We start from the raw sequence: 11,046 nt of genomic DNA, 5'->3' as shown, positions 1-11,046 counted from the left end.
ACCGTCCAGCAGCAGACGGGGGCCCCAAGCCTTGCCTGGGATGTTGGCCATGAAAGACAGGAGGATTTGGTGGAAACACCTGAGGAAATAACTGGGGTCTCCCTCACATGCTGCTGAAGCCTGTAGCCACAGGATCTTCTTCAGAGACTCTCTGATCAGGCAGCCTTCTCGTTCTCGTGAAGGTCAAGGGAGGTTACCTGAAGCACGTGCAGCCCAGACCTTTCTGGGGGACTCCGTGTTACCTCCCTCTGCCTCTGGCTGGTTTCTCTGTCTCCTGTTGAACTCTGGAGGCAAAGAGGCTGTCAGTAACACATTTGTTTCCATGAATTCTCTCAGCACGTCTCCCAGGCACAGCTCAAAGAGGGTTTTGCATGGAGCAGGGCAGGTAGGGGACAGGGCATTCCTGCAGAAGCCCAGGATGTGCATGTGGTAAGCATGGCAAAGGGGGCTCAGGGGGCACTGCCAGCCTGCCCTGCTCTGACACTGGACTTGCCACTCACCTGCTGTGGGGCCTCAGGCAAATCACTGAACTGTCCAGCCTGGATGACGGCAGCACCTCACTTGCCTTGCTGCTGGGAGTGTTGTGAATAGAGTAGGTTAGACTGTGGGCAGGACTTGGTGAATGGTAGCTGTGATTATCATCATGGCTGCACTGGGGACACCCCCAGGAGGCCTGAGTGGCACAGGTCTCTTGCTCACCCTATGTCCCCTGTGGACTCCCTTCCAGGCTGTGCAGTGAGTGGCAGCAGTGACCCTTGGGAAGTCTCATGGCTATGGCAGCAGGTGACAGGTGTGACAACAGGGAAGAGAGATGTGGTGACAGAGGATGGAGTTCCCCTCTCCCACAGTCAGTTTCCCACAAAGGGAGGTGTCTGCCAGCAAGCCCCTCCAATGAGCCCCAAGCTGGGTTTCCCTCCACTCCACCCTGTCCCAGTGCAGAGCGTCTGACCTCAGAGGCAGACACACTGTCCACGAGGTGGTCTACGAATGGAGTCCCTGTGCCCTCCCCACACACAGGGAACATCCAGATGCCATCGTGGAAGTGTGGCCACCTCCCCAGGCTTGGTGGGCCTGGGGCCGATAGTGTGATACATTTGACCGCCTCCCAGCCCTGGATGCAGACACCAAGAGCAGAGAGACCTGCCAGTAGTCATGCAGCAGCACACCACCCCACATCCCCAGCACAATCCAAAGCAGCCCCTCATCCCCACCGTGACCACCACAGCGTGAATCCAGGTGCCACCTGTTTCTGACCTGAACTCCCTCACAGCCGCTGCCTGCACTCCCTCCCTCCAACATCGCCTTCCCTTCAGTCTTCCAGAAAGCAGCTAGAGGGCTCTGTCTGTCCAACTACAGAACAGGCCCTGCCTCCCCCTTGCCCCGTTGGACAGCTCACACCCTTCACCAGGCCTGACAGTGCTCTTGCCACTCCAACACCCTGGGTCCCAGCCGGGAGTCCGGGTCAGGATTAAGCGTTCCTGATAGAGACACCGATTCCTGGAGGTCCAAAGAGCCTCAGGAGCTGGGCCAGCAATATGCAGCATCTATTATGGACACAGAACATTCCCATCACATGGCCGGGTGCAGTGGCTCACGCCTATAATCCCAGCACTGTGGGAGGTAGAGGCAGGTGGATCACCTGAGGTGAAGAGTTGGAGACCAGTCTGGACAACATGGTGAAACCCCCATCTCCACTAAAAATACAAAAAGTTAGCCAGGCATGGTGACAGGTGCCTGTAATCCCAGCTACTCAGGAGCTGAGGCAGGAGAATTGCTTGAACCCGGTAGGTGGAGGTTGCAGTGAGGCAAGATTGCACCACTGCACTGCAGCCTGGGCAACAAGAGGAAAACTCCGTCTCAAAAAAACAAAAGCAAAAAACAAAAACAAAAGGACATTTCCACCAGAAGTCATGGGGCAGGGGCCTGGCCTGGTGAGTGACCCTGTCCTAGCATGACAGCCCCCTGCACCAAGGAAGCTACCCAGTCCCGTCCACTGGGCTGGGTCATGCTGAGTGCCCTGGAGGGCATGGCCTCATCTCTCCCAGGCTCAGGGTCATGAGCTGAGCCCCCGGTCAGGGTCCTGGGGTGGTCCAACCATGACCCAGCCTCCCCTGTCTGTTAATCTGTCTACCCAAAGGCCCAAGTAGGCACCTGGAGGAGCAGGGGGCACCCAGCCAGGCTTAGACTGCTGGGAAGAACAGGGAGGGGAGTAGGCAGTGCTGGGCCCTGTCCCTTCCTCCCAGGGCAGGTCAGCAAGGGAGGGTGGGCCCAGCCTCCCATAGGCAGATGTCCCCGGCTTGGAAGAAGACACCCTGCTGAGGTCCTGGGCTTCCATTTCCCATCCCTCCACCCTCAAAACTCACTGAAAGAATGTCCAAGCCCAGAGGCCTGGTTCTCACCCAAACAGTGTGAGAGCTGCACACACTAGGGGAAACTGAGGCTAGAAAGTAGGTCAGCTGCCGTGGTTGGCCTCAAACCCAGAACCCCTTCCTTGTGACCCTGATGGGCTTACCTGAGGCCTGGGGACAGTGGGGGCCCAGGAGAGCACCTCTTCCTCAGAAGACAGTTCTGGGCTGCACCCGCTGGGGAGGAAGAGACAGACTTGTCTGCCTGGGAAAGTCCCAGCCACAGAACTGGCTAGGCCCCCCCACTCTCCAGAGTGGCTCAGAGCCACGCCTGCGGCCCCCTGCAGCACTCCTCAGGGGGCCTCCGAATTGGGAGTGGGATCTGGGGGTGGCCACCTCCGAGGAGGAGCAGAGGCAGGGAAAGAGCAGGAGCGGCCAGAGGACCCATGAGCTTACCTAGTCCAAGAGACCAGCCAGGGGGTGCCCAGCAGCCCTGGTGGACAGTGGGAGGCATCCACACAGGGTGCAGGACAGGCAGGCCTCTCACAGAGATCCAGCCTGGCTGGGAGGATAGGGAAGCTGACGTCACAGCAGCAAGGAGGCACACAGTGACTTGGCACGGTGACTCGGCCTGTCACCACATGACTAAAGTTCACGCAGCCCTGGCAGGGCCCTGGATGGCAGGTGCTATGAGCCGGGGAAAGGGTTTCCTTCCTTTCAGACTCAGTTCCCTCCAAAGGGCACTGTCTGCCCACGAGCCCCTCCAGTGAGCCCCAGGCTGGGTCCCTCTGGCTCTCCCTGTCCCTGTTCAGAACATCTGAACTCACAGCCAGTGTCCCAGAGATGGCTCTGGAGGTGGTGGAGTAGTGGTGCCCCTGGCACTAGACCAGAACCCAGACTAAGGGGCCTCACCACATGCTGCTGTCAATGCTAAAAGTGTGTTCCGGGAACATGGCCTGGGGCCCTGAGTGCAGACTGGTTCTGCTGCCCATCCAGAAACATTAGCACCCCAGACCCAAGGAACCACCTGAACGGCCCAGAAAGGCAGGGCCCAGAGAGGGCCTGAGCTGGCCCAAGCTCACAGAGCCAAGCAGTGCAGACTTGGCCACCTAGTAACTGCCCCAAGTTACTGCATGTTTCTGACCAGCCCACCAAGAAGTCTGAGCCAGGAACAGCTGCGGACCCAGCCCAGGGGACTTTGGACAGTGCTGCCCATTCCCCTGTGGCCCTCATCTGCCAAGGATATGGGCCAGAGTCTCCCTGAGTCATGGCTCCCTCCCCTGATCCTGGCCTGCTGTGTCTACAGTGCCGGAGAGCCCCTGCAGCCTCCACCTGAGGTCTATTTCGTGCCCATAACACCTACCCCACAATCATCCTTCCAGGCTGCCCCAAGCTGACAGAAGGGGACATGAAGGCTGACCCAATATTGCTGCCTGCCTGGGTCACATAGGCCTGTCCTGTCATCCACTGCTCTCAAACGGGCTCTGGACAGAACCCACCAGACACACAACTGTGAGATCCTCAATAGCCCTAGGATGGAGGTGCTATGAACAAGCCCTTTCTCAGGCTATTCCTCCCCCTGAAGATCAGGGTGACTGGGAAGATGACAGGGCAGGAACCAAGGCCCCATGACCTGTCCCTGAAGGCTAGACAGCCAACAGGAACATCAGGGGATTTGGCCCTGCTAAGTGGCTGCATTCCATGGCAGTCAGCCGGGAGGGGTCTAAAGTGGAGAGCCACAGGGCTCTGTCCCCTGCCCTGCTCAGCAGTTTCCTCTCTGCCTGAGAGCATATAAGACATGCATGTTCTCACTCATAGGTTGGAATTGAACAATGAGAACACTTGGACACAGGAAGGGGAACATCACACACTGGGGCCTGTCGTGGGGTGAGGGGAGGGGAGAGGGATAGCATTAGGAGATATACCTAATGTAAATGACAAGTTAATGGGTGCAGCACACCAACATGGCACATGTATACATATGTAACAAACCTGTACGTTGTGCACATGTACCCTAGAACTTAAAGTATAATTTTATATATAATACTATATATTTATATATTATAATATATTATATAAATTACATAAATATAATAATTATATATATATATACACACATATATATGACATACAGGATTCACAGCAGCAGGTGGGCAGGAAGAAAGTCTGAGTGGGTAAAGGATGGCCCAGATCCCTGCAGCTGACCCCAAAAGGAAAACCCTGGGCTGGGGAAAGTAGGGAGACAGAGCTGCCTTCAATAGGGTACAGCTGAAGCCTGGCAGTAGCTGAGGATTCCAGAGAGGGGAGACAGGAGGGGAGGCACTTTATCAAAGGACATGTTAATAGAGGTAGGGCCTACAGAATGAAGGAGGCATTTCCTCACATGCTGAGTGTGTCACATTCTGTCCCAGTCAGCCCTCTACCCCCTGAATGCAGAGAGGGCACCTAGGGGTAAGTGGGTCTGGGGAAGCCATGTCACCTGAGGAAAGACTGCAGGGGCTGGCCTAGAAGTCTTCTCCAGACCCCACAGCTCTTGTCCTGGGCACATAAGGTAGTGAGTTCCCTTTCCCGAGAAATGTGCAAGCCTCACTCACCCGGAGACACTGACTCTGGTATCAATACCACCCACTTCCAACACACGTGCAAGCACGTGCACACACACACAACTGAGCCTCATCTAGGCTGAGCAGAGCAGCTTCCCAGGATGCAGCAGAGAGAGGAGTAGGAGGAAGAGGTAGACATGGCAGCCAGTCTGAGGTTTCCTGGTTAATCCTTCAACCCAGCTTGATGGCTTTGTCACCACAACCCCAGAGCCACAAAGGTGAAACCAGAGCACAGCCCCAACCCCATTCACAGGCAGGAAACTGAAGCTTAGACAAAAGGGATTTACCAAGGTCAGCTGGCTCCAGGATGTCTGCAGACCTGCGGGTGAGCCCAGGACCCACCCACCCCTTACCCTGCCAGCCCCCAGCCTGGAGTCGCTATCCCTGGATATGAGAATGTAGAGATCTCTGGCTGCTTCCCCAGGACCGTCTACACCCCTGGACTGGATGCTTACTACCCAGATGTGGAGATGGAATCTGTCTCTCACAGTTTCCACCCTTGCGGCACAGAGTTGAGAATCAGAAAAAACACCCCTTCAGTAAGATTTAATAACCACTACCTGCTGGAAACCTGTCGAAAGAACTATATATATCCCTATATATATAGCTGAGAGGTAGCAGGTGCCCCCTGGAGTTGGGCAATGACCCCTCGCACAACTGGCCCTGCCCCACACCAATCCACAGCCACAAACAGAACCCAGGAGCGAGGCAAGCATGGCCCAAGGACACACGGTCCCCCAACCCCATCACAGCTCTGGCTGTACTCCAGAGCTGGCCCCCCACCCCCACTCAGGGCTGCCAGATCCTCCAGGGCCTGTTTGTTCATGCTGCACTCTTTCCTCTTAATTCCAAGAAGCCACGGCTCTCTCAAGAGCTTCTTCGCACAAGTCAGGTGACTCCCCCCAGCCCTCCTTCACCCACCCACATACCTCACTCGAACTCACGTAAACTCATCAGCCAAGAAACAGAGCCCCCCCCAGCCCAGACCCAGTCGGATAAAGAACCCAGGGCTCTCCCCTTCTGTGGGATCCCTCTGCAGGATGCGCCCACACAAGTCTTGCCCCCTTCACCCCAAAGTGCAACTCACTCCCACTGCACGGGTACATAAACCGAGGCTCGGAGAGGAAGAGGAACTCCTCTAGAGCGCAGCAAGCATATGGCAGAGCTGAGAATGGGACTCAGGACTCCAGACACTCATGGGAGTGCCCTGACCTGAGCTTCCCCACCTATGATGTCCACCAGCTCAGAGAGGGTGAGTGGCGCCTCTGGGTCACACAGCACTGGGGCGCAGCCAACTGCTCTCACTTCTGGGCTCACCCGACGCCCGGTCTGGTCGTCCAGCAGCACACCAAAACCAAGCTAAGATTCCCTGCTGTGACCCAGCTCCTCCTTCCCTCCCCCAGTGGCCTGGGGGCGGGGCAGGGAGGAGGGGAGGCTTTAAAGGCACAGGAACTGCTGCAGGTGGGATGTGGGCTGGCTCCTGGTCCCATCCCTGGGGCTGTGTGATCTGGGACCGCTGCAGGCTGCAGGTCTCTCTGAGCCCGGTGGGGTCTCAAACCCTGAATGAGAGACCTGAACTCTGAAAGCCTCGGTGGGGCTGAATGAGGCTGGGTTTCAGCGGGAGGCAGATTAGACCAAAGGTTCCCTGGGAGATGGGGCCACAGATCTGGGCTGCAGCCAGATGCCCATGCCAGGAGGAGCTGGAGATGTAAGCATCTGAGGCCCCACAAGGTCTGAGGAGCCTAGATCACCTCTACAACCCCAAGGCAGGGGATGCTTCTCCTAACAGGCCCTCTCCCCAACTTTCAGGGCTATAGGCTGGGCTCTAGGAGCTGTTACTCCAAGGACCCTGGTCAACTGGACTGAACGGAGTCACGTGATCCAGGAGGGTCCTTCCTCAACCCCCAGTTTCAGGGGTCTGAGCAGACAGGCTGACCGAGGACCCCAGGCAACGGAAGCAGGGGGATGAGGCCCATCCGTCCATCATGCCCTCACCTGCTCTGCCCCATTCAATGAGATGACATAGGGTGGGTGCCCCCACAGGGCTGGCAGGCCGAAGCCTCTAAGCCCTCAGATCAAGGTCCACACATGGTCTGCAGCCTGCCAGAATTGTCACTCTTAGCAAGGCTAAGAGTGGCAACACAGCACCCTCCATGGCCCATCAGGAAGGACAGGCAGAGACAACAACGAATTGTAGGGATGTGAGAATGAGGGATGGAGAGGCCCTTAAGGCTACACTATGTGAGAAGTTGAAAGAACTAGAGATTTTTAACAGAGAAGGGGCATACATTTCATGTATTTGAAAGGAAATGACGCAGACTTCTCTTTGGTTTTTCCATGGGCAGATCTCAAAAGGGAAATTACAGGAAAGTGAAATTTTCAACAATTGGAGCTGCCCAAAAGTGGAACTGAGGCTTGCAGAGTGAGTAGCTCTACCTCCCTGGAAGCATTCTGGCAGAGGTTGAGTGCCACCTGTGAGGGAGAGGAATAAGGGCTACACCATGGGGTCGAGGAAGGGCCAGAGGAGGAATGATTCAGTTTGGAGACAGGAAAGGCTTGTCTGGGCTGGGCTGGGAGCTAAGGAAGAAGGGGGATGCAGATGCATAAGACCAGAAAATGCCTTCTAGGTAGGAACTCTGGGTGTGGAGCTGGTGTCAGCCCAAGATTCAGGGTGCAAGCTGCAAACCCAGAAGAAGATTCAGGAGCTGCCATGAACCCTGCCTTGCCACATTTTGCTAACCATAGCTGCCCTGCTCCTTGGTGAAGATGCTATCCACAGAAGCAGGGTCAAGGATGCTTCCATGAGTCTGCCGTCAGCATCAGGACCCACTGCAGGTAAAATGGATGGGATTGCAGTGTGCTAGGGTGATGGTCTGTGTACCTGCACCCACACTCAGCATGCACCTTGCAGACAGTCTCTCCACACCAGCCCCACAGAGCCCCACCCACCCCCAGGCAGTCTCTGCACTAAACCCACTGGCCCAGGACAGCCGTGCCCTGCGGCCTTACCTGGCTGTTTCACAGTGACTTCTGTGCACCCAGAAACCTCCTCTGCCAGCTTGTACCAGGCGTAGTTGGGGCTCAGCAGCCACTCCTCCAAGTGGCAGTAGTAGCTGCCGCTGTCGCTGACCTCGGCTCTCTGGACGGTGAGGCTGAACAGGCCCCCCGACACATGCCTCTCAAACTGGAGCCTGGCTCTCAGGCCCTCCTCCTCCGCGTAAGTACCGTATTCGAAGGCGGAGTTGTGGGCGGTCTTCAGGATAAGCTTGCCGTTGGCATCTGAGGGCTTGTGGACGTACCAGAGCACCGCAAAGTGGGAGTTCTGGCTGGTCTGAGACTTGACTGAGCAGTTCAGCTGAATGGGCTTGTTTTCCACCAGGGTGAGGGTCCTCTTCGATTTGCTCACCTGCAGCTTTGTCACTGCAAAGGAAAGGGGAACACAGGAATCACCACAGACTCCCAGAAACGTGGCCCATCCACCTTGAGGCTCTGAGTCAGTTTTCCTCCAGCACAGTTCCTGGGGGATTTAACACCGACTGGCTTCAGTGTGAGGAAGGCAGCACGGAGCCCAGGCCGCCGCTAAATATCCTTCCCTGTCTCCTCCTTGCCATGTGCCTGGCTTAGGCCTTCACCATCTCTCCCCTATCCACTGCGTGCACAGCCCACCATCACAGGGCCTCTGAGGGTGATCCTGCTGAAGTACAAATCTAGCTATATCAGGTCTCTGCTTGAGAAGTTTAGTGGCTCTGAACTACTTATGGGCTAGAGAGAAACAATTCCTTTTCACAGCACAAAGTCCCTTCAGGATCTGGCCTTCACCCAAGTGTCCTGACTCATCTCTCACGACTCACCCTCAGGCACCCTCCACAGGCGCACACCCCTGGTGCAGTTTCCCTGAGTGCTGGCCTTTGCCCTTGCTGTCCTCTCTGCCAGTCTCCTTCTGCCACCTCCCACCCTCACCCTTCTCTCCACTTATCCCTCATTCCCATCCCCCTGGGCTCCATACCCTTCCTCAGCACCCTCTATATATCTTTGGGCTGTGTGTCCTCACATCTCTCTCCCATATCCTAGATGGTGAGCTCCCCCAGGGCAGGGATCAAGCTCTTTCCACTCAATCAACCAGTATTTACGGAGTGCCCACTCAGTTTCCCACAGGATGCTAAGTGCTGGGGATGCCCTGAAGAGTAAGCCAGAGTCCCAGCCCTCATGGGGCGGAAGGCCTAGCAGACATTCTTATCGCTGCACCCCCAGAGCCTAGCACAACACCTGGGCCAGGAAAGCATTTGATCAGTGTTTGCTGAAATAGGTGAATGAGTGGGTGAGCGAATGAGAGCACATTGGAGAAACACGGCAACAGGTAATTAGAGGATGCTGCAGGGGCGGGGAGAGGCGGCTTCCTCTAGGGGAGTGAGAGAGAAGGCTGAGAAGACAGTAAACCACGGGACAAGGCAAAGCCAACTGCAATCCTCCCTTCTCCTCACTGTCCCGCTCCAAAAACAGACAAGAGGGCAGCCTGTGGAGCGCCTCCCCAGCAGCTAATTAATGACGATGTTCACCTTGCCAGTGGCAAGAAGCCAAGGTCTAATGAAATCCATCTTAGGAAGGTGATTTGAGATCTCACCCACCCTATCATCATTAACCTTGGCTCTGCATTCCCCCACCCACGCCTCTCATGCTACTAAAAATGAAAAAAAAAAAAAAAACAATTCTAAGTTCCTCTTAGGGAACTAATAGCACAAGCATTGTTTCACCTCCACCACTCTCTTCACACTTAGTTTTTCCGCCACGGGGACCAAACCACTTCCCAGCTGAGAAAGAAAGCAGAGGCAAGGTGCAGATTCCACCCAGGGACAGCAACCTAGGCCTCCTCCAACCGAGCTTGTGTGGAGGGCAGGGGCAGGGGCAGGGCAGGGATGCCTGGCCAGGCTCCAGCACTCTGCTGGACTCTTGTCAGACTCTTGTCTCTTTAGTCCAGCTCAACCCCAGGAACTGCATCCAGACCCAGGACCCAGCCCACTGGTCATGACCCTGGCCTGCCAGCTGGCTTAAGCTTGGTTTGGCAGCATCAAGGGTTGATTGAGTCCCATGCATCACAGACCCAAAACTTGTGAAAGCCACAGACTGCCACTTGGTCTCCCTGTAACACACAGACAAATGTTCTGAATGGATGGAAGGATTTAGCAAGCCAAGGTGTGGCAAAGTCCAATTCCCAATGCCATGACTGAGCAACACTGCGGAGCATCTCCCGGTGGTGAATCAGACATTCTCTCCAGGAAGACTTGTTGAATTCACAAACCCACAGACCTTCTCACGCCATCAAGAACACACCAGGCACCACTTAGAGAGAAATCCTGTGTGCCACAGCCCCACCCTCCCGGGTTCATCTTTTTTGTTAGCAAGTCCAATCTTCTGCCTTCTCCCTTCTTCAAACGCAGAAAGTCCTCTAGGGCACACTAGGAATCCAGGACAGGGTTTACCATTAAGCTCCCAAGCTCTGGAAGTTAGATTTGCATTCACTTGCCAGTCGACTTTTCAGATTGGATTCCTATAATACTTGAAACAACCGGCTCCCTTTTCATTCTTTTCCAACCCAATTCACCGCATGCAAATGATATCTATATCAGTGCAAATGACACCACCTGAATTATCTGGTACTTGGCCAAAAAAACTGGGTTGTTCAGCATGGAGTAGAAAGAGGTTTAAAATGTATTATTAATTGGGACTGGATTATTTTTGCAACTGTTACTAAGGAAACCTCAATTGCTATAGTAACTGCATATGTTAAACTGGAATCCTGTGAGTAAACTTCTATTCAGTCACATGGTCTGAGAACAAGAATTCAAGGAAGAGAAATGTTCCAAAGCATTTCCATTTTTTTTTCCTTCCTGTGTCAAAATATTGTGAAGTGTTGAGAAGTTTGAAAGAGAGGCATTTTTTAAATTTGGTGCATGTCTGACAGGTGGGCAAGGGGTCAGCTCCTATTCTATGCTCTGGATTTCCTCCCACATCTCCAGGGCAGGTAGGACCTTTCCTGAGGCACAGGGGAGACTGGAAGCTCCACATATAATTAGGGAGCCCTCCCATGTCCTGCCAGAGCC

General features: G+C 55.0%; 1 protein-coding gene across 1 annotated transcript in view; it reads right to left on the bottom strand.

Annotated features, from left to right (window-relative positions):
- Window positions 1-8: 8 nt before the first annotated feature.
- The window catches only part of LOC129530497 (immunoglobulin superfamily member 3-like), a 38,681-nt gene continuing 27,643 nt past the window's right edge, over window positions 9-11,046 (bottom strand). Inside the window, 4 exon segments of the mRNA XM_055377305.1 lie at window positions 9-284; window positions 501-569; window positions 2,513-2,582; window positions 7,958-8,368. Of these exon segments, the coding sequence (XP_055233280.1) occupies window positions 239-284; window positions 501-569; window positions 2,513-2,582; window positions 7,958-8,368 (596 nt within the window). The 3' untranslated portion in view covers window positions 9-238.

Source organism: Gorilla gorilla, chromosome 22 (assembly GCF_029281585.2).
Source record: "Gorilla gorilla gorilla isolate KB3781 chromosome 22, NHGRI_mGorGor1-v2.1_pri, whole genome shotgun sequence".
Classification (NCBI taxonomy): domain Eukaryota; kingdom Metazoa; phylum Chordata; class Mammalia; order Primates; family Hominidae; genus Gorilla; species Gorilla gorilla.
The sequence above is the reverse complement of the archived record's forward strand: the minus strand, read 5'-3'. Positions and strand labels throughout refer to the sequence as shown.